This window comes from Pristiophorus japonicus, chromosome 9 (assembly GCF_044704955.1).
Source record: "Pristiophorus japonicus isolate sPriJap1 chromosome 9, sPriJap1.hap1, whole genome shotgun sequence".
Classification (NCBI taxonomy): Eukaryota; Metazoa; Chordata; class Chondrichthyes; family Pristiophoridae; genus Pristiophorus; species Pristiophorus japonicus.
In genome coordinates this window covers 217,680,534-217,704,946 of record NC_091985.1, presented here as the reverse complement: position 1 = coordinate 217,704,946, position 24,413 = coordinate 217,680,534, and the positions used below count along the sequence as shown (strand labels likewise).

At 48.5% G+C, this 24,413-nt stretch overlaps 1 protein-coding gene across 1 annotated transcript in view; it reads left to right on the top strand.

Annotated features, from left to right (window-relative positions):
• LOC139274137 (histone H3-like) overlaps nucleotides 1–21,081 on the top strand; it is a 38,041-nt gene extending 16,960 nt beyond the window's left edge. The window contains exons 2-3 of the mRNA XM_070891180.1: nucleotides 9,506–9,643; nucleotides 20,715–21,081. Of these exons, the coding sequence (XP_070747281.1) occupies nucleotides 9,506–9,643; nucleotides 20,715–21,081 (505 nt within the window). The remainder of the gene's footprint in view (nucleotides 1–9,505; nucleotides 9,644–20,714) is intronic.
• The last annotated feature ends 3,332 nt before the right edge of the window (nucleotides 21,082–24,413 follow it).

Below are 24,413 nucleotides of genomic sequence, written 5' to 3'. Positions count from 1 at the left end.
CTCATGTCACCGGGAATAATTTTAAATATTACACTAGACCCTGTCACTGTTTATAATTACACAAGACCTTGTCTCGGTTTATATTACATTTGACCCTGTCTCTGTTTATATTACACTAGACCCTGTTTTGTTTATATTCCACTAGACTCTGTCCCTGTTTATATTACACTAGACCCTGTCCCTGTTTATATTACACTGGATCCTGCCTCTGTTTATATTACATTAGACCCTGTCCCTGTTTATATTACACCAGACCCTGTCCCTGTTTATATTACATTAGACAGTATCTCTGTTTATAAATAGAAGTATAGAGTACGAAAGTGTGGATATTATGATGAATTTGTACAAAGCACTGGTTCGGCCTCAACTGGAGTATTGTGCCCAATTGTGGGCAACACACTTTAGGAATAATGTGAAGGCCTTAGAGAGGATGCAGAAAAGATTTACGAGAATGATTCCAGGGATGAGGGACTTCAGTTACCTGGACAGACTGAAGAAGCTGGGGTTGCAAGGGGGTTAGAGTATAAAAGCAGAGAAGTCCTGCTACAACTGTACAGGGTATTGATGAGGCCACACCTGGAGTACTGCATTCAGTTTTGGTCTCAGTGTTTAAGGAAGGATATACTTTCATTGGAGGCAGTTCAGAGAAGGTTCACTAGGTTGATTCCTGAGTTGAGGTGGTTGACCTATGAAGAAAGGTTGAGTAGTTTGGGCCTATACACATTGGAGTTCAGAAGAATGAGAAGTGATCTTATTGAAACATAAAAGATACTGAGGGGGCTTGACAAGGTAGATGCAGAGAGGATGTTTCCACTCATAGGGGAATCTTGAACCAGGGGGCATAGTTTCAGAATAAGGGGTTGCCCATTTAAAACTTAGATGAGGGGGAATTTCTTCTCTTGAGTGTTGTAAATCTGTGGAATTCTCTGCCCCGGAGAGCTGTGGAGGCTGGGTCATTGAATATATTTAAGGTGGAGATAGACAGATTTTTGAGCGATATGGGAGTAAAGGTTTATGTGGAGTGGGCAGGGAAGTGGAACTGAGTCCATGATCGGATCAGCCATGATCTTATTGAGTGGTTGAGGACCAGAGGACACAGATTTAAGGTGATGGGCAAAAGAACCAAAGGCGACACAAGAAAAAACCTTTTTGCATAGCGAGTGGTTAATATCTGGAATGCACGGCCTGAAAGGGTGGTGGAGGCAGACTCAATCACGGCTTTCAAAAGGGAGTTGGATAAGTGCCTGAAAGAAAAACAGTTGCAGGGCTGTGGGGTAAGAGCGGGGGAGTGGAACTGGCTGAGGTGCTCTTGCAGAGAGCTGGCACGAGCTCGATGGGCCAAATGGTCTACTTCCATGCTGTAACCATTATCTGATTCTATGGTTCTAACTCTATTAGAATAAGCCTCTTCCCTTCTCCCTCATTTGCTGATCTTAAGTGCATCGATACTGGAAACACAGAGCGACCAATCCAGAGCCGCTCTGTATCAGGGTGGGCGCTGGATGCAGAAGTCGCTCCCTGGCCTCCTGTGTGGGTCTGTTTGTTGCATCAGTTTGAGCTGGAGTGGAGAGGGAGGGGTGAGGGCGGGGGAGGGGGGTTAGAAGCTGCTGGGTTTAATCCCCAGTACCTCTGAGCCCAGTCGGGTACACAACAATTTCCGATGAGAGACTGTCAACGGCGTTGGATTCTAGGGGAGATTAGGTTGCGAAACAGACACTAGGTTCCGCACAATGTGGAAGAGTATTGGTTTAGGAACAAGTACATCTGTAGAGGCTTTCAATGTACAGATTTGTTTTAATCTATTCTTGGGATGTGGGTGTCGCTAGTAAGGCCAGAATATATTTCCAATTTCCATTTGCCCCTTGACAAGGTGATGGTGCGCCTTCTTCTCGAACCGCTGCAGTCCGTGTGGTGACGGTCCTCCCACAATGCTGTTAGGTGAGGAGTTCCAGGATTTTCACCCAGTGACAATGTAGGAACGGTGATATATGCCCAAGTCAGGATGGTGGGAGACTTGGAGGGGAACTTGGAGGTGATGGATTTCCCAAGCACCTGGTGCCTTGGTCTATCTAAGTGGGAGAGATTGTGGGTTTGGGAGGTTCTGTCAAAGTTCTGGTCGAGTTGCAGATGTATAAAGTCCCTCCCCTTCACCCCACCCACCTCTCCCTCTACCCATCGAGGCCAGAGTCTTGTGTAGGCCCAGACCAGGTGGTGGGTTCCCGTCCCTGAAGTACATCAGTGACCAGTTGGGTTTTTATGACAATCCGACAGCTGTCATGGTCACTTTTTTTCTGCTGATGGCCGCACAAATAGCCAGGTTCATTCAGCTCAATTTCACAACCTACCTTAGTGTTTTTGTGGGTTTTCTCTCACCCAACCTTTTTCCTGTTTGAAATTCATTTTACAGGGTATTAAACGGGGAGGATTTGTCGACCGGAGGCTCAAACCAAACATCACATTAAGATCTGACGGCCACTCGAATCGTCGGGACCTGAATATCATCGGCCTTTGACCATGGAAGCAAAAAGCACTGTTCACAGCGGGGAGAAAGGATGCACGTGCTCTGTGTGTGAACAAGGCTTCAGTCGATCATCCAACCTGGAGAGACACAAGTGCAGTCACACTGGGGAGAAACTGTGTAAATGTGCGGATTGTGGGAAACGTTTCAAATGCCCGTCCCAGCTGGAAACACATCGGCGGGGTCACACTGGGGAGAGGCCGTTCAGCTGCTCCGACTGCAGGAACGGATTCACTACATCATCCGACCTGCTGAGACACCAGCGAGTTCACACTGGGGAGAGGCCGTTCACCTGCTCCGACTGCGGAAAGGGATTCACTCGGTCATCCAGCCTGCTGGAACACCAGCGCGTTCACACTGGGGAGAGGCCGTTCAGCTGCTCCGACTGCGAGAAGGGATTCAATACATCATCCAACCTGCTGAGACACCAGCGAGTTCACACTGGGGAGAGGCCATTCACCTGCTCTGAATGTGGGAAGAGATTCACTCAGTCATCCAACCTGCTGATACACCAGCGAGTTCACACTGGGGAGAGGCCGTTCACCTGCTCCGACTGCGAGAAGGGATTCACTACATCATCCGACCTGCTGAGACACCAGCGAGTTCACACTGGGGAGAGGCCGTTCACCTGCTCTGAATGTGGGAAGAGATTCACTCAGTCATCCAACCTGCTGATACACCAGCGAGTTCACACTGGAGAGAGGCCGTTCACCTGTTCCGACTGCGGGAAGGGATTCACTCGGTCATCCAGCCTGCTGGAACACCAGCGAGTTCACACTGGGGAGAGGCCGTTCACCTGCTCTGAGTGTGGGAAGGGATTCACTGCATCATCCCACCTGCTGACACACCAGCGAGTTCACACTGGAGAGAGGCCGTTCACCTGCTCTGAGTGTGGGAAGAGATTCACTGCATCATCCCACCTGCTGACACACCAGCGAGTTCACACTGGGGAGAGGCCATTCACCTGCTCTGAGTGTGGGAAGGGATTCACTACATCATCCCACCTGCTGACACACCAGCGAGTTCACACTGGGGCGAGGCCGTTCACCTGCTCTGAGTGTGGGAAGGGATTCACTACATCATCCCACCTGCTGACACACCAGCGAGTTCACACTGGGGCGAGGCCGTTCACCTGCCCTGAGTGTGGGAAGGGATTCACTGAGTCATCCAACCTGCTGATACACCAGCGAGGTCACACTGGGGAGAGGCCGTTCACCTGCTCTGAGTGTGGGAAGGGATTCACTCAGTCATCCAACCTGCTGAAACACCAGCGAGTTCACACTGGGGAGAGGCTGTGCACCTGCTCCGATTGTGGGAAGGAATTCACTGAGACATCCAGCCTACTCTCACACCAGCGAGTTCACACTGTGGAGAGGCCGTTCACCTGCTCAGAGTGTGGGGAGGGATTCACTCGATTATCCCATCTGCTGACACACAAGCGAGCTCACAAGTGACTGCAGGGGTGGGATTCTGCTGTTATTGCTGCTGTTAATCACATCCCGGCTGAATCGTGTTTATTCTGAAAGTTGGGGTTTGTTTCCGCTGAAATTAATAACTCCTGTAACTGGATTGGAATTTGATATTTAGGATATATATAAATAAATTAGAGTTGCTTTCAACACATTTCTGTAGATTTTTGACTTTCCCGCCCGAGTATTTAGCATCACCTGGCTGGAGCTCAGAGAGGACAATCTGGGGGAGGATTGTATGGGGAGAGAACTTCAGCCTGGACACAGTCCTTCAGGGCCACACTGAGAGGGGCAAACGGCACTTTGGTCTTTTTCATCTCTCTTCACTGACAGCAAAGTCACCGTGCGGGTTAATCTTGACGGGTGTAAGGTGCGGATGTTATCCACCCAAGGGTGTTTTAAAGAGATGGGACGGGTGCTCTGTCAGCCCATATCTCCAACAGCTCAGTAGAGTCATGGGTTGTTCCCTGAGATGGAAGGCAGCACACGTAGTTTCCATTTTGCAAATTAGGCACAAATCAGAGCTCGGGAACTGAAGGCCCATCAATGTGACCTCGATCACCGGGAAGATACGTGAAGGGATCCCGAGAGATGCTGTTTTCGATCATGGGGTAAGGGAAGAAGCCATTGGAGATACTGAACACGGATTCCAGTAAAAAAGGTCATGTCTTACAAACTAGCTTGAGTTTGTAAAGAAGTTGTTAGGTTGGTGGATGGGGGAATCCGGTTGACATTATCTACCTCAGGGGTGTCAAACTCATTTTCTATGGTGGGCCTGATCCAATATCCTGACACTTGGCATGGGCCACATTCAGCAAAAGCTATTAAAATAGGAATAAATGAAGATAAACTACATCAGAATTTACATTTAGATTGTATTTACTGCTGCTGCTGCCGATCCCTGGCACCCCTTAGCTCGAGCATTGGTGAACTGACCTGCTCAAACCATAACCACAAGGTTATCGGTGCCTGGTTCTCCCTGTGACCACAAGGCTGCGTCACTGTCACACACAGATACCGTTTCCTTGTTTCACATCTCCATACAAACACCATCACTTCACACATTCCCTTTCTACACAACTGCAGCAGACATGAGCAAGGACGTGAGGCTTATTAAAAACACATTTCATTACAGCAAAAGTTACACTGGGAGAAATGTTCAGTTATTTCCCATTACAGGCAAAATGCCAGGCAAACCAGCAGCACGCTGGCACCTGAACAGTTTCTCATCGGCCAACAGACTTTTCTTAAATATATTTGCTGCGTGGATATAAACGTAAACCAGCTTTGCAGGCATGATGCTCTATTCACACATTGAAGGTGGAAGAGATGCTCTGGGGCACAAGCTAAGTCCAGTAGCTGAAAGTGATCAACAGACTGGGTTTTGTGTTTAGTCATAGAAACATAGAAAATAGGTGCAGGAGTAGGCCATTCGGCCCTTCGAGCCTGCACCGCCATTCAATGAGTTCATGGCTGAACATGCAACTTCAGTACCCCATTCCTGCTTTCTCGCCATACCCCTTGATCACCCTAGTAGTAAGGACTACATCTAACTCCTTTTTGAATATATTTAGTGAATTGACCTCAACAACTTTCTGTGGTAGAGATTTCCACAGGTTCACCACTCTCTGGGTGAAGAAGTTTCTCCTCATCTCGGTCCTAAATGGCTTTCCCCTTATCCTTAGACCGTGACCCCTGGTTCTGGACTTCCCCAACATTGGGAACGTTCTTCCTGCATCTAACCTCTCTAAACCAGTCAGAATTTTAAACGTTTCTATGAGATCCCCTCTCATTCTTCTGAACTCCAGTGAATACAAGTCCAGTTGATCCAGTCTTTCTTCATATGTCAGTCCCGCCATCCCGGGAATCAGTCTGGTGAACCTTCGCTGCACTCTCTCAATAACAAGAATGTCCTTCCTCAAGTTAGGAGACCAAAACTGTACACAGTACTCCAGGTGTGGCCTCACCAAGGCCCTGTACAACTGCAGTAACACCTCCCTGCCCCTGTACTCAAATCCCCTTGCTATGATCCCAGGCGTGTTACCAATACCAGCAAAATCGAAGCCCATGGAATAAAAGGGACAGTGGCAGCATGGATACTCAGTTGGTTAAGTGAGAGGAAACAGAGCATTGTGGGGAAAGGTTGTTTTTCAGACTGTAGGAAGGTACACGGTGGTGTTCCCCAGGGCTCGGTACTGGGGCCACTGCTTTTCCTGATCAATATTAATGACACAGACCTGGGTGTACAGGGCACAATTTCCAAATCTGTAGATGGATCAAAACTTGGAAGTATAATGAATGGTGAGGGGATGGTGATAGACTTCTGGAGGACACAGACATGTTGGTGAAATGGGTGGACACAGTACAGTGAATGGTGAAGAGGATGGTGATAGACTTCAGGAGGACACAGACAGGTTGGTGAAATGGGTGGACACAGTACAGTGAATGGTGAGGGGATGGTGATAGACTTCAGGAGGACACAGACAGGTTGGTGAATTGGACAGACACGTGGCAGATGAAATTTAACACAAAGGTTTGAAGTGATACATTTTGGTAGGAAGAACGAGGAGCGGCAATATAAACTAAAGGGTACATTTTTAAAGGGGGTACATGAACAGAGAGACCTAGGGGTCTATGTGCACAAATCGTTGAAGGGGGCAAGGCAGGTTGAGAAAGCAGTTTAAAAATGCTTACAGGATCCTGGGCATCATAGAGGCATAGATTACAAAACATGGATATTATGATGGACCTCTATAAAATACAGGTTCGGCCTCAAACATAGAAACACAGAAAATAGGTGCAGGAGCAGGCCATTCGGCCCTTCGAGCCTGCACCACCATTCAATGTGATCATGGCTGATCATGCAACCTCAGTGCTCCACCCCTGCCTTCTCTCCATACCCGCTGATCCCTTTAGCCATAAAGGCCACATCTAACTCCCTTTTGAATATAACCTAATGAACTGGACTGAACAACTTTCTGTGGTAGAGAATTCCACAGGTTCTCAACTCTCTGGGTGAAAAAATTTCTCCTCATCTCGGTCCTACATGGCTTACCCCTTATCTTTAGACCATAACCTCTGGTTCTGGACTTCCCCAACATCAGGAACATTCTACCTGCATCTAACATGTCCAGTCCCGTCAGAATTTTATAAATTTCTAAGATATCCCTTCTCATTCTTCTAAATTCCAGTGAGTATAAGCCTAGCCGATCCAGTCTTTCCTTGTATGTCAGTCCTGCCGTCCCGTGATCGGTCTGGTGAAACTTCGCTGTACTCCCTCAATAGCAAGCACGTCCTTCCTCAGATTAGGAGACCAAAACTGCACACAATACTCAAGGTGTGGTCTCACCAAGGCCTTGTACAACTGCAATAAGACTTCTCTGCTCTTATACTCAAATCTCCTCGCTATGAAAGCCAGCATGCCATTTGCTTTCTTTACTGCCTGCTGTACCTGCATGCCTATCTTCAATGACTGATGTACCATGAAACCCAGGTCTCTTTGCACCTTCCCTTTTCATAATCTGTCACCATTCAGATAATAATCTGCCTTCATGTTTTTGCCACCAAAGTGGATAACCTCACATTTATCCACATTATACTGCATCTGCCATGCATTTGCCCATTCACCTAACCTGTTCAAGTCCCCCTGCAGCCTCTTAACATCCTCCTCACAGCTCGCACTGCCACCCAGCTTCGTGTCATCTGCACTATCTGCAACTGGAGTATTGTGTCCAATTCTGGGCACCGCATTTTTGAAAGTATGTGGAGGCCTTGGAGAGGTTGCAGAAAAAATTTACAAGATTGATTCCAGGGATGAGGGACTTCAGTTACTTGGATAGACTGGAGAAGCTGGGATTGTTCTCCTTAGAGCAGAGATTGAGAGGAGATTTGTTGGTTTTTAAAATCATGAGGAGTCTGGACAGAGTTGATAGAACCTGTTCCCATTGGCGGATGTGTCAAGAAGCAGATGACACAGATTTAAGGTGATGGGCAGAAGAACGAAGGGCGACGTCAGAAAAGCCCTTTTTACGCAGCGAGTGGTCAGTCTCTGGAATGCACTGCCGGAAAGGGAGATAGAGGCAAACTCAATCAAAGCTTCCAAAAGGGAGTTGGGTAAGTACAAGAAGGAGAGAAGTTTGTGGGGCTACGGGAAAGGGTGGGGGAGTGGGACCAGCTAACCAGAGCCGGCACGGGCTCGATGGACCAAATGGCCTCCTTCCGTGCTGTAACCACTCTCTGATTGTAAAGGTGATGATAAAGCTCTTGTCCAGGACGCTGCATCTCCCAGGCACTGGGACCCAGTGAGGAACAGAGACCCTGAAGCCCCACCCACTGGGGAGCCCAAGCCCCTCCCACCCAGGCTCAGCCCCGCCCACTGGGGGGGGAACCACAAGCCCCTCCCACCCGGGCTCAGCCCCGCCCACTGGGGAGCCCAAGCCCCACCCACTTGGGGCCCAAGCCCCTTCCACCCAGGCTCAGCCCCGCCCACTGGTGGCCCTAGCCCCTCCCACCTGGGCTCAGCTCCGCCCACTGGGGGCCCAAGCCCCTCCCACCCTGGCTCAGCCCCGCCCACTGGGGGCCCAAGCCCCTCCCACCCTGGCTCAGCCCCGCCCACTGGGGGGCCACAAGCCCCGCCCCTCACACACTCGAATTGTTGAGAGTTTCGATGAGGGACTCAGTGAGGGCTTTTTTCAACTGGTATTCCAGGCTGTGAGAGAAGGGGAGCAGCATTTACAGAGCAAAGTCCCAGTCCACATCACACCCAGGTCAGACACAATTACTGCATTCATCAGAGCCCCAATATCATCGGGCTCTGAGTGTGGAAGGGCAAATGTTTGTCTGTTCTGTGTGTGGGCAAAGATTTCAAACATTCAAACATCAGTGTGACTGGAAAAGCACCAACTCGAGTGAGAGTATTCCAGTGCACCGACTGTGGAAAGGGCTTTTACCAGTTACACAACCTGAAAAAACATCGCACCATTCATAGCGGGGAGAAACCGTACACATGTTGTGTGCGTGAACGAGGCTTCAACTGATCGTCCAACTATGGAGAGTCACAAGGACACACACCATGGAGAAACTGTGTAAATGTGGGGACTGTGGGAAGGGATTCAATTCCCCCTCCCAGCTGGACACTCATCAACGCAGTCACACCGGGGAGGCCGTTCAGTTGCTCTTGCTGTCTGAAGACTTTCAAAGAATCATCAAACCTGCTGAAATACCAACAAATGTTCACTGACGAGGGATCATTTAGGTGCTGTCACTGTGCAAAGACATTTGCTCACTCGTCCAACCTACTGAAACACCAGTGAGTTCACATCAGGTAAAGGTTGTTCACCTGCTCCGTATGTGGGAAGGGAGTCACTCATTCATCTAAACTGCTGACCCACAAGTGAGTTCACACTGGGAAGAGGCCATTCTCCTGCTGCATGTGTGGGATGAGATTTACTCCGTCATGCAACCTCTGGACACACCAGCTTGTTCACACTGATAATAGATCTTTGAAATGTTCTGACAGTGAGAAGAGCTTTAAAAGCACAAAGGTTCTGCTGACACACCAGCGAATTCACACTGCGGAGATGCTGTTCACCTACCCCGAGTGTGCAAAGGGACTCACTAATTTATCCAACCTGCTGAGGCAGCAGCAAGTTCACAAGTGAGTACAGGGATTGGATTCTGCTGTTAATCATATCCAGGACTGAACCATGTTCATTCGGGCAGTTGGGGTTTGGTAAAACTGATGTTAGTAACCCCTATAACTGGGCTGGAGTTTAATCTGTATCAATGTCCAATAAATCAGGTTTGTGTCCCACACACACAGTGTGTCAGGTCCTTGATTTCTCGACAATAAGCCAAACTGATTGCACACTTGTTACAAATTGTGTGGAATACATCTGAGAACTGAGTTCTCACAACTTTTTTAAAGATGGATCTACCAGGTGTCCAAGTCTGACAGGAAATACATTTCTATTATATCACAGGTCCAGTCCAACTATCCAGGGCAGTGAGTCCCTGTAATATTGTTTTTTAACCTATGGGAAATATTCTGATAATCTGTTATTGTCACAGGGCAAAGCAGTATTTTTAGTTTAACATCAATTTAATCAAACTCAATGGGCAATTGATCTTCAAAGGGACAGTGTCGGCAGTTCTGAAGCTCATTTCTCTCTGTGAGTAAGTCAGAATGAGAAGCTGATGTTTCACAAAGGGAGACCTCGCCAGACAAAAGGACATTGGTGGCGTTTAACAGGCTGTTTGTGTCACTGGGACAGGAGGCTATTTGTGACATAAGGAAAGCTGGTCACAGCAAACAAACAGTTTACCGGCCTGTCCAGGGCCCACTCAGACCCCACCTTCTCTCTCTCACTATTGGTTGTGCTGCAGTAATTGCTCCTCTGACCTTTCCTCTCTTGTCCCTCCTACACCCCTAATACACGGCCCTACACAATCTCCCTCCCCCTACATCCTCACTGTGCTGGAACCCACACCAGTCTTCCCATCTGCTCCTTGTTCTCTCCCTGGATCCTGAAACTGCAGAACTAACTCTTCCTCTCCTGAAGTCTACAGGCTCTAAAACTGAAGCTTGGTGGCCCTCAGTCCCTACTCCGTGATTTACCTCCCCTTCTCTCCTCCTCTTTCCCCCTTGGTTGTGTTCTACACTCTGGGCCTTGGCCTTCCCCAGGGATTCTCAGTATGAACAGGGGGATGTGTGTTGAGACAGGATGTCCCACCTCTCCACCTTTAAAGGGACATGGAGAGGACCCGCTGGGCTGAATGGCCCTGCTTTATGACATCACTGCAGTGCCTAGCAACCACCCTCCCTGAGCCTTGCTCATTATAGAAACATAGAAACATAGAAAATAGGTGCAGGAGTAGGCCATTCGGCCCTTCGAGCCTGCACCGCCATTCAATGAGTTCATGGCTGAACATGCAACTTCAGTACCCCATTCCTGCTTTCTCGCCATATCTCTTGATCCCCCTAGTAGTAAGGACTACATCTAACTCCTTTTTGAATAAATTTAGTGAATTGGCCTCAACAACTTTCTGTGGTAGAGAATTCCATAGGTTCACCACTCTCTGGGTGAAGAAGTTTCTCCTCATCTCGGTCCTAAATGGCTTACTCCTTATCCTTAGACTGTGACCCCTGGTTCTGGACTTCCCCAACATTGGGAACATTCTTCCTGCATCTAACCTGTCTAAACTCGTCAGAATTTTAAACGTTTCTATGAGATCCCCTCTCATTCTTCTGAACTCCAGTGAATACAAGCCCAGTTGATCCAATCTTTCTTGGGCTGGGTTGAGCTCAGTGCTGTTACAGGAAGGGAAACAGGAACAGGATTTGGCCCGTGTGGAACCCAGGATTAATGGGGAGAGGTACAGGATCAATTTATACCTTATTGAGTGAGAATGTCAGTGTCCCGGACACTCCCTGTCCCTCAGTATCTGTGTCGGGGAGCGACCGATGGATTCACTCTGTATCTAGCCCGTGCAGTGCCCGACTGGAAAGTGGTTGATGCTGGCACGAGGTGCTTAGCTCAATGAACACAACATTTAACCCAAAGATGATCAGATTAACCCATCAGCTTCTCCCCTGGGCACAGGTCCTGAAGGACTGGGAGTGTCTCTAATAATTTGGCTGCTGTCCTTGATCAAATTTAAACACCTCACTCATCACTTTTTTAAATTCCTTCATGCGATGTGGGTGTCGCCTCTCACCTCTCATTCTTCTAAACGTTAGAGAATATAGGCCTGGTCTACTCAATCTCTCATAGGACAACCCCCCCATCCCAGGAATCAGTCTGGTGAACCTTCATAGAAACATAGAAACATAGAAAATAGGCGCAGGAGTAGGCCATTCGGCCCTTCTAGCCTGCACGGCCATTCAATGAGTTCATGGCTGAACATTCAACTTCAGTACCCCATTCCTGCTTTCTCGCCATACCCCTTGATCCCCCTAGTAGTAAGGACCTCATCTAACTCCTTTTTGAATATATTTAGTGAATTGGCCTCAACAACTTTCTGTGGTAGAGAATTCCACAGGTTCACCACTCTCTGGGTGAAGAAGTTCCTCCACATCTCGGTCCTAAATGGCTTACCCCTTATCCTTAGACTGTGACCTCTGGTTCTGGACTTCCCCAACATTGGGAACATTCTTCCTGCATCTAACCTGTCTAACCCCGTCATAATTTTAAATGTTTCTTTGAGGTCCCCTCTCATTCTTCTGAACTCGTTGCACTCCCTCTGATACGTTCGTAATAAACTGAATACTGTGTACAATGAGCAAGTGTGACCTTAGCTCCTTTAATAAGATTCCAGAGTGCAGGTACCGTGTGGGTGGCCTGCTTATATACTGTGCTCCCAAGAGATGCTGGGATCCCTTGGGACTCCAACAGGTAGGCCCTCTGGTAGTAGTGTAATACAGGTTACAAGGGGTTAAATACATAACATCACTCCCCCGTGAAGTCAATAGTACACTTATTTACAAGGTGAGATGATCTGGGGCTTTTCACTCCCTTGTCGATTGTCTCGGTACAAATGCGAATGTGGATGAGGTGGTTAGTTCTTCACTGGGCTGCTGGGGATGGTGAGTTCAGCTTCATGGTCAACCATGATGTCAGTTGCCACTTGTGTGTGTGTTGGAGGGTCAAAGTTGGTGGTGTCTTCTTTGGGTTGTTCGTAGCTGTTGGTGAACTGTAATTTGATTTGGTCCAAATGTTTTCTGCATGTTAGTCCATTGGCCAATTTGACCTGGAACACCCTACTCCCCTCCTTGGCTATGACCGTGCCAGCGAGCCATCTGGGACCCTGTCCATATTTGAGTACAAACACAGGATCATTGATCTCAATATCGCATGACAAATTTGTGCGGTCATGGTACATACTTTGTTGATGCCGCCTGCCCTCCACGTGATCATAGAGATCAGGGTGGACAAGAGAGAGCCTTGTTTTGAGCACGCTTTTCATGAGCAGCTTGGCTGGGGGAACGCCGGTGAGTGAGTGGGGTCTGGTGCGGTAGCTGAGCAGCACTCGGGATAGGCAGAACTGCAGGCAGCCTTTCGACACGCATTTCAGGCTTTGCTTGATGGTCTGAACTACCCACTTTGCCTGGCTGTTGGATGTGGGCTTGAATGGGGCAGATGTGACGTGCTTGATCCCATTGCAGGTCATGAATTCCTTGAATTCAGAACTGGTGAAACACGATCCATTGTCACTGATCAGGACATCAGGAAAGCTGGGCAAGGCAAACATGGCTCGTAGGCTTTCAATAGTGGCCGTGGACGTGCTTACAGACATTATTGCACATTCAATCCATTTTGAGTAAGCATCCACGACAACCAAAAACATTTTGCCTAGAAATGGGCCCGCGTAGCCCACATGGATCCTCAACCACGGTTTGGAGGGCCACGACCACAAACTTAGCACTGCCTCTCTGGGTGCATTGCTCAGCTGAGAGCAAGTATTGCACTGGCGCACGCATGACTCTAAATCTGAGTCAATGCCGGGCCACCACAGATGGGATCTGTCTATGGCTTTCATCATTACAATGCCTGGGTGTGTGCTGTGCAGTTCACAAATGAACATATCTCTGCCTTTCTTGGGCACGACCACACGATTGTCTCACAACAGACAGTCCGCCTGCAGGGACATTTCGTCTTTGTGCCTGTGGAATGGCTTAATCGCCTCCTGCATCTCCGCTGGGCACCGGACCAGCTTCCTGGAGGATAGTTTTTTTTACCAAGGACAGTAAAGGATCGTGGCTGGTCCAGGTCCTGATCCAGCGGGCTGTAATGGGGGAGTTTTCATTTTCGAATGCATCCATTACCGTGAGCAAGTCCGCTGGCTGTGCCATTTCCACCGGTGGTGGGCAATGACAGCCGACTGAGAGCATCAGCGCAGTTCTGTGTGCCCGGTCTGTGGTGGATTACTTAGTTGTACGCTGACAGCGTGAGCGCCCATCTTTGGATGCGGGCAGAGGCATTGGTGTTAATCCCTTTACTCTCAGAGAACAGTGATATGAGTGGCTTGTGGTCAGTTTCAAGTTCAAACTTGAGGCCAAATAAGTACTGGTCCATTTTCTTTACCCAGTAAACGCACGCTTTTTCAATCATGCTGTAGGCCCTTTCGGCCTTGGAAAACCTCCTGGATGCATAAGCGACCGGTTGCAAAATCCCCGATTGGTTAGCCTGTTGTAACACACACCCGACCCTGTATGACGACACATCACAAGCTAGCACTAATCTTTTACAAGGGTTATACAGGACAAGCAGTTTGTTTCAACACAACAGATTTCTGGCTTTCGGAAAGGCAGCCTCTTGTGAATTCCCCCATACCCAGTCATCTCCCTTGCGCAGTAGCACATGTAGGGGTTCTAGCAGGGTGCTTAACCCAGGCAGGAAATTACTGAAATAGTTAAGGAGTCCCAGGAACGATCGCAGCTCCATCACATTCTGTGATCTCAGCGCGTTCTTGATGGCCTCCGTCTTGGCATCGGTGGGTCTGATGCCATCTGCTGCGATTCTTCTTCCCAGGAACTCAACCTCCTGTGCCAGGAAAATATATCGAGCATTTCAACCTGAGTCCCAACTGACTAAGAACCTCTTCCAGATTCTTCAAGTGCTCGATGGTGTCCTGACCTGTAACCAGGATATTGTCCTGGAAAACCACAGTGTGAGGAACTGACTTTAGCAGGCTCTCCATGTTCCATTGGAAGATTGACGCAGCCGACCGAATCCTGAACGGGTATCTGTTATAGATGAACAGGCCTTTGTTCATGCAGTTGAGGCCTTTCGAAGACTTCTCCAGCTCCTGTGTCATGTAGGCCGAGGTCAGGTCCAGCTTGGTGAATGTCTTTCCTCCAGCCAGAGTCACAAATAGGTTGGATGCCTTGGGTAGCGGGTACTGGTCCTGTAGCGAAAACCGGTTAATCGTTACTTTATATTCCCCACAAATTCTGACCGTGCTGTCTTCTTTAAGTACTGGGACAATCAGATTAGCCCACTCAGTGAATTCCACTGGCACGATGATGCCTTCTCGCTGCAGCCTGTCCAGCTCAATTTCCACTTTCTTATGCATCATATATGGTACTGCCCATGCCTTGTGGTGGATGGGTCGTGTACCGGGGATGAAATGGATTTGCACTTTCACCCCTGAGAAGCTTCCAATGCCTGGCTTGAACAACGATGGGAACCTGCTCAAAACCTGGGCACATGAGGCGTCGTTGATGGACGAAAGCGCTCGGATGTCTTCCCAGTTCCAGCGGAATTTTCCCAGCTAGCTTTTGCCAAACATTGTGGGGCCATCCCCTGGCACAATCCACAGTAGGAGTTCGTGTTCTGCTCCATCATAGGAGACTTTGACTTCTGCACTGCCAATTACAGGGATTATTTGCTTGGTGTAAGTCCTTAGTTTGGTGTGAATGGGGCCGAGCTTGGGCCTGTGTGTCTTTTTGCCCCACTGCCTGTCGATAGCCTTTTTACTCATTATCGACTGACTCGCACCCGTGTCCAGTTCCATAGATACTGGAATTCCGTTCAGTTCAACTTTCAACATTATTGGTGGATATTTCGTGGTGAATGTGTGCACCTCGTACACTTCTGCCTCCTCGGTATGAGTTTCCAATTCAGCCTGATCCACAGCGGATCGATCTTCCTCTGCAACGTGGTGGTTTGCAGGGTTTGCAGTTCACCTGCACATTCACTGGAGGTGTCCCATTGTTCTGCAACCATTGCATGCATAGTATTTGAAGTGCCATTGATGGGGCCAATGATCATCTCCACAGCACCAACAAGGTGTTAACTGCCTCGCATTAACCATTGATGGTGGACTCTGGGTCATCTGAGGTCGGGCAGCAACAGCCGGCGTGTACGTTCTGCCATGTATATTTCTGCTCGAAAACAGCATTACTTTGTGCACAGTACTGGTCGAAACGTCTTTACTCTGCGAAATCTGTTTGGTGTTGTCGCTGGTAGACATAAGTGCCTGGGCTATTGTTATGGCTTTACTTAGATTCGGAGTTTCAACAGTCAATAGTTTGCGAAGGATTAGCTCATGGCCAATGCCCAGTACAAAAAAGTCTCTAAGCATTTGTTCTAGGAATCCCTCAATTCACAATATCCTGTGAGGCGCCTTAGTTCGGCGACATAGCTCGCCAATTACTGGCACTCTGACCGTTGACATGTGTAGAATTGATATCTCGCCATAAGAACACTTTCCTTACGATTTATTTGCTCCTGGACCAGCGTACACAATAATTCATAAAATTTAGCTGTTGGTTTTGCCGGAGCTAGGAGATTCTTCATGAGGTCATAGGTTGTTGCCCCACAGACAGTTAGGAGGATCTCCCTTCATGTGGCAGCGTTCTCGTCCTCTTCCAACTCATTGGCCACGAAGTATTGGTCAAGTCTCTCCACGAAGGCCTCCCAATCATTCCCTTCTAAGAACTTCTCCAGGATACCAACAGTTCTTTGCATTTTTGCGCGGTTGTTCGTTACCTCATCGCCAATTGATAGCTCATAATAAAGGATGAAACTAAGTACTGTGTACAATGAGCAAGTGTGACCTTAGCTCCATTAATGAGACTTCAGAGTGTAGGTACCTCATGGGTGACCTGCTTATATACCTGTTGGAGTCCTAAGGGATGCTGGGATCCCTTGGGACTCCAACAGGTGGGCCCTCTGGTGGTAGTGTAATGCAGATTGCAAGGGGTTAAATACATAACACCCACGACCACCGTCCTGGGGCCAATACTTATCACTTTGCTGTGTGTGGGAGCTTGCTGTGCATGAATTAGCTGCGGCGTTTCCCACATTACAACAGCTACCACATGGGAATGTGCTGTGAGGGGCTTGCAGGGGTCCTGAGGCTGTGAATGGTGCTGTTGAAATACAATGCTGGGTGTGAGCACGTGTGAGGGGGAATGGGGCTGGGAGAGGTTACTGACTCTGTGCAGACCCAGTACAGGAAATACAATCGCTGGCCGCCCTCATCTTCATCGTCCTCCGCTGCCCCTGATGCTGATCTAACAGGCCCAGAACTATTGGTGAGTCACCACAGGCCGCACCGGGAGGGAGGGAGGGGGATAATCGTGTACAGTGGAGGAAAGGTAACCATGTTCGGGTGGGGGGTGGGTATGTACGGGGGGTGGAGGGGGCCTGTGGAGGGGAGGAGGACGGGGGAGGGGGGTAACCATGTGCAAGCGGCGGGGGGGGGGAGGGAGAGAGAGGAGGGGGAGAGGGTGAGGGGGGGAGAGAGAGGGGGAGGGAGGGGGTGAGGAGGGGGAGAGAGAGGGGGCGGGAGGAGGGGAAGGGGCGAGGATGAATAGGGAGGGTGAAGAGGGGAGGGGGAGAGGGAGAGGGGGAGAGGGGAGAGGGAGGTGGGGAGAGGGGAGAGGGAGGTAGGGTGAGTGCGGGTAAGGTGCTGAGAGTGTGGGAGGGAGAGAGAGAGGGGGGAGAGAGAGGGAGGTGGACAGGAGAGGGGGAGAGGGAAGGAGAGGGGAGAGGGGGAGGGTGAGAGAGGGGGGAGAGCGAGAGAGTATATCTTGCGCTCTCTCTCAAAATCTCTCCCTCTCTGTCTCTCCCTCTCTGTCTCTCTGTCATAAGAACAGAAGAAATAGGGGCAGGAGTAGGCCATATGGTCCCTCGAGCCTGCTCCACCATTCAATACAATCTCCCCCTCCCCCTCTCAACCTCCTCCCCCTCTCAACCCCCATTCCCATCTCAACCCCCTCCCCCTCTCAACCCCCTCCCCCTCTCACCCCTCCACCTCCCTCTCCCCCTCCAATCTTGGCTGATCCGATCATGGACTCAGCTCCACTTCCCCGCTTGCTCGCCATAACCCCTTATTCCCTTATCATTTAAGAAACTATCTATTTCTATCTTAAATTTATTCAATGTCCCACCTTCCACAGCTCTCCAAAGCAGCGAATTCCACAGATTTACAACCCTCTGAGAAAATAAATTTATCTTTGTCTGTTTTGAAAGGGCGATCCCTTATTCTAAGATCATGCCCTCTAGTTCTAGTCTCCCCCATCAGTGGAAACATTCTCTCTGCATCCACCTTGTAAAACGCCCTCATAATCTTAAATGTTTTGATAAGATCACCTCTCATTCTTCTGAATTCCAATGAGTAGAGGCCCAACCTACTCAACCTTTCCTCATAAGTCAACCCCCTCATTTCTGGAATCAACCTAGTGAGCCACCTCTGAACTGCCTCCAAAGCAAATATATCCTTTCATAAGTATGGAAACCAAAACTTCACGCAGTATTCCAGGTATGGCCTCACCAATACCCTTTATAACTGTAGCAAAACTTCCCTGCTTTTATACTCCATCCCCTTTGCAATAACAGCCAAGGTACCATTGGCCTTCCTGATCACTTGCTGTACTTGCATTCTATCCTTTTGTGTTTCATGTACAAGTACGCCCTGGTCCCGCTGTACTGAAGCACTTTGCAATCTTCCTCCATTTAAATAATAATTTGCTCTTTGATTTTTTTTCTGCCAAAGTACATGACCTCACACTTTCCAACATTATACTCCATCTGCCAGATTTTCGCCCATTCACTTAGCCTGTCTATGTCCTTTTGCAGATTTCTTGTGTCGTCCTCACACATTGCTTTTCCTCCCATGTTTGTATCATCAGCAAACTTGGTTACATTACACTCGGTCCCTTCTTCTAAGTCATGAATATAGATTGTATTAATGGTCCCAGCACTGATCCCTGCAGCATCCCAGTAGTTACTAATTGCCAAACAGAGAACAAACCATTTATCCCGACTCTCTGTTCTCTGTTAGTTAGCCAAACCTCTATCCATGCTAATATATTTCCCCAATCCCGTGAACTTTATTTTGTGCAGAAGGTGTCACATACCATGTATTTAGAAACATAGAAACATAGAAATTTACATCGCAGTAGGAGGCCATTTCAGCCCTTTATGTTCGCGCTGGCCACCAAAGAGCCACACGGCCCTTGGTCAGCAGCCCTAATGGCTAAATATAAACCTATGAACAATGACGGAAAGGCAAAGAGCACCCAGCCCAACCAGTCTGCCTCACCACAACTGTGACACCCCTTATACTGAAACATTCTACACGCCACCCCAACCAGACCCATCTGATCTCCTGGAAGAGGCAAAAACCAGGCAAAAACCCAGGCCAATTTAGAGAGACAAAATATGGGAAAATTCCTCTCCGACCCATCCAGGTGATCGAAAATAGTCCAGGAGATCATCCTGGTTGTATTTTATTCCCTGCAGCACTCACCATTATATCTGCTCCATCCACCAAAAGGTCATGCAGTCTAATCCCAATTACAGCTCTAGGTCTGTAACTGTGCAGGTTACGGCACTTTAAGTGCCCATCCATCCATCTCTTAAAAGTAGTGAGGGTTTCTGCATCCACCACTCTTCCAGGCAGTGAGTTCCAGATCCCCACAACCCTCTGCGTTAAGAAACCAACCCCCCCCCCACAACAAATCCCCTCTAAAACTTCCACTAACCACCTTAAAACAATGCCCCCTCGCAATAGACCCCTCCACCAATGGAAATAGACCCTTATTATCCACTATGTCCAGGCCCCTCAATATTTTGTACATCTCAATGAGGTCTCCTCTCAACCGTCTGTTCCAATGAGAACAAACCCAGCCTATCCAATCTGTCCTCATAACTAAGATTCTCCATTCCAGGCAGCATCCTAGTAAATCTCCTCTGCACCCTCTCTAGTGCAATGACGTCCTTCTATAATACATCGACCAGAACTGCAAGCAATACTCGAGCTGTGGCCTAACCAAAGTATTATACAATTTAAGCATAACCTCCCTGCTCTTTTATTCAATGCCTCAGCCAATAAAGGCAAGCATTCGATATGCCTTCTTAACCACCTTATCCTCCTGGCCTGCCACTTTCAGGGATCTGTGTACAAGCACTCCAAGGTCCCTTTGTTCATCTACACTATTAAGTGGCCTATCGCTTAATGTGTATGCCCTATCCGTATTAGCCCTCCCAAAGTGCATTACCTCACACTTCTCTGAATTAAATTCCATTTGCCACTGGTTTGCCCACCTGACCAGTAGATTGATATCCTCCTGCAGCCCATTACGTTTCTCTTCATTATCAACCACACAGCCAATTTTAGTCTCGTCTGCAAACTTCTGAATCATACTCCCTATATTCAAATCTAAATCGTTGATATATACCATGAAAAGAAAAGGACCCAGTACTGAGCCCTGCAGAATCACACTGGAAATATTCTTCCAGTCACAAAAACATCCATCAATCATTACCCTTTGCTTCTTACTCCAAGCCAATTTTGGAATCAATTTGCCACTTTGCCCTGGATTCCATGGGCTTTAACCTTCATGATCAGTCCATCATGTGGAACCTTATCAAAAACCTTGCTGAAGTTCATATATACTACATTGTACACACAACCCTCATCGACCGTCTCGGTTACCTCCTCAAAAAATTCAATCAGGTTAGTCAGAAACGACCTTCCCTTAACAAATCCTTGCTGACTGACCCTAATTAATCCTTGCCTTTCCAAATGCAGGTTAGGCTGACAGGCCTGTAATTATTCGGCCGATCCCTTTCTCCCTTCTTAAACAAGGGTACTACATTAGCAGTCCTCCAATCCTCCGGCACCATGCCCAGATCCAAAGAGGACTGGAAAATGATGGTCAAGGCCTCTGCTCTTTCCTCTTTTGCATTCGTTCATGGGATGTGGGCGTTCCACAGGTTACCTCGTAAACAGCTGGCGACCAAAGCGGCCTGGAAGAGTGCTCCAGCCACCGACGGAGTGAAGAAGCCTCATCGCTACAGACCCGGCACCGTGGCTTTGAGGGAGATCCGCCGCTACCAGAAATCCACCGAGCTGCTGATCCGCAAACTGCCCTTCCAGCGCCTGGTGCGGGAGATCGCTCAGGACGTCAAGACCAACCTGCGCTTCCAGAGCTCGGCCGTCATGGCCCTGCAGGAGGCCAGCGAGGCTTACCTGGTGGGGCTCTTTGAGGACACCAACCTGTGCGCCATCCACGCCAAGCGAGTCACCATCATGCCCAAAGACATCCAGCTGGCCCGCCGCATCCGCGGGGAGTGCGCCTAGACACCCCCTGCCTCGGCTCGGAGCTTCAGCACCAAGTGAAACAACAACTCTTTTCAGAGCCACCAAATCAACAAAGGAAAGAGCTGCGATCTCCTGTAACCAGAGCTTCGTGTTGTTCATTAACCCATTGTAGGGACGGGCAGAGGGTGTGGTATTGATTACTGATCGTGTGTTCATATACCAGCTCGGTTCACATGAGCTTTGACTAATATAAACTAATGAGCCCTTTAATATTTTCAGAAACTGACATCGGCTTTGCGTCGCTCTGACCTCGAGTTCCCCGGGGCAGAGCACAGATTTCCCCATTCGGTGTTGCCGGAGAATGGGGGCAGGCAGATCTGGGAAGCACTGCAATGGATCCGGGTCCTGTATGTGTATATCGCTCGCTGATGCAGTGCGGTGTAAACTGACTGGCTTAGCAGAGAAATACACAGCCGGAACGGCCGGAGCTCCCGAGAACAAAAACAGCATTCAAACTATCTCAAACCAGACAAGAATTAAACTAGGCCCTTTCATTACTATATTAATTCATCATCGCCGACTCTCTAGTTTTCAGACACATTAAATAATATTTAAGGAACCGGTGGCGGTATTTATACAATTGTTGAGTGACAACTGTAGTTCAGTTATTCGCTGTTAACTGGAAGAGTGTATGTGTGAGTAGAGAACCGTAACTGAAAACTCCCGCATACGGATAAGGGGTAAGCCATTTAGGACTGAGATGAGGAGAAACTTCTTCACTCAGAGTTGTGAACCTGTGGAATTCCCTACCGCAGAGAGTTGTTGATGCCAGTTCGTTGGATATATTCAAGAGGGAGTTAGATGTGGCCCTTATGGCTAAAGGAGATCAAGGGGTATGGAGAGAAAGGGGTACTGAGGTGAAAGATCAGCCATGATTCTTATTGAATGGCGGTGCAGGCTCTAAGGGCCGAATGGTCTACTCCTGCACCTATTTTCTACGTTTACATGTCTGAAATAAGCCAATCTATCGGTACATGAATTCAAGGGCTCTCACTCCATTAAGTCAGTAAGCAGCCCTTCTACAGATACTGTGAATGTCTCTGAAAAGAGCCTTTGGTTATTAGATTAAATCTTGTCCGCTTTACTTGGTCTTGGACGAAGTGGTGGTTTTCTTGGGCAGCAACACAGCCTGAATATTAGGCAGCACCCCGCCTTGAGCAATGGTCACCTTTCCCAGCAGCTTATTGAGCTCCTCGTCGTTGCGGATGGCCAGCTGCAGGTGCCTGGGGATGTTGCGGATCTTCTTGTTGTCGCGGGCCGCGTTGCCGGCCAGCTCCAGGATTTCAGCGGTCAGATACTCGAGCACAGCAGCCATGTAAGACCGGGACTCCGGCACCCACACGCTCAGCATAGTTCCCATTTCACAGGAGTCTATGAACACGACCCACAGGGAACTGCAGTCCGGCCCGGGAGGAACGAGACTTGGCCTTGGCCCGAGCTTTACCGTCGGTTTTTCCTCTTCCAGACAATCCACAGGTTCAGAGAAAGAATGCGAAACTCCTCCCTCATCTGCTCTTCTTATACATTCTGGACGGATGCAGGGAGTGAACTTGTGATTGGTCGCTCTGCGGTACATTTCATTGGTCTTTTCCGATGACCAATCACCATCTGTTTAGCCCGCCAATGAAAAGAAGGCGAAAATTATTGTTCGACATCCAACGAATCTTCAATTTCAAAAACCCCGCCAATAATTTTTACAATGCGGATTATGTTAATAAATTCATCATTAGCCAAAGATTTCCAAACACTTTTTATTCCATATTGCCTTCCAAATTCCAGGATGTTACAATCAGGATTAAATTAGGGTTCACTTTCAAACATTCTGTAACGGGACACATTCCAGCTCAATCTTTGTACAATTTGGGAATCACAGATCATGGATCGATCCTCCGCACAGGCGGGAGTGAGACCAGAACTGGGAGTCCTTCTGTGAAAAGAGAAGAGGGACAGAGTGTTCAAACTGCCCCGTTCTGGTCTCTAAGAACTCCCATTCTGGGTTGTTGCACACGCAGGCCCCGGGTAATAAGCGGGTTGACTAACTAGAATTTTTTTTATTGAAAAGGGCTTGAGAGAATGAGGTGAATAAAGTCTGAGTCTCCCCCCTTAAAACAAGACCATAATTCGTCGGCAGGCGACCAGGGAGTGTTTATAGTTTAATGGGAGGGAAATTCATCAACGAAGCTAAGGCTGAACCGGACAGTAAAACCGATTATCTGAAAATTCGTATCTAAATCTACCCTGGATCTTTAAATGTTGTCAAAAACACTTACTCAGGAAATAACTGCAGTAAATTGAGGTTAAAGGATGACGCGTTTGTGCAGCTCTTTCAGAGAAGTTGTGGGTGGCTCTTAAAAGAGCCGTTGTGTTTGGGGTTTGTTCCGTCAGAACAGCGTGGAGCTTTACTTGGAGCTGGTGTACTTGGTGACCGCCTTTGTCCCTTCCGACACAGCGTGCTTGGCCAGCTCCCCAGGCAGCAGCAGGCGCACGGCGGTCTGAATCTCCCGGGAGCTGATGGTGCAGCGCTTGTTGTAATGGGCCAGGCGGGAAGCCTCACCCGCGATGCGCTCGAAAATATCGTTCACAAACGAGTTCATGATGCCCATGGCCTTGGAGGAGATGCCGGTGTCGGGGTGAACCTGCTTCATCACTTTGTAGATGTAGATGGAGTAACTCTCCTTCCTCGATTTCCTGCGCTTCTTGCCGCCCTTCGGTGCCGTTTTCTTGATCACTTTCTTGGCGCCTTTCTTGGCAGTAACTGATTTCTTCTCTTCAGGCATCGTCTTGTTCAATCCAACCCAGACATGACGTAAACTCAGCTCGGAGCTCGCATTATATCGGCAGCCCCACACTCCGCCCACAGCCCTATGCTAATGAGGGATGGGTGAAGGCAACGATTGTGATTGGTTCATTCGCTGCGTTGTCAATTGCCATTGTTCTGTAATTCTCTGATTGGATGTTTAAAGAGACCAATCAGATTTACTGCTCGCCACAATCTCAAATTCTTAAATTAGGTCATCAGTTACATCCCCTCCCGAGCCATATTCTGTTCTTTATCGATCTAGATGTCTACATGTTCGACAGACATTGACCGGTTTGTAACCGAGATTGCCTGAGGGTCACTTCTGGTCAGGACTTGGAAGTCCTTCTGTGAGGGCAAAAGACCCTCACTGTCCATCCGCCCTGATGCTGCCTTCCTCCCACCATTTAATTCAACACCTTTCTTATCTGTCACTGCTGTAACTATATTAGTTGTTTCAGTGTTACCTTCACCTGGAATATGTCGTACCTTCTGTGCCGTAAACCGCCTATTT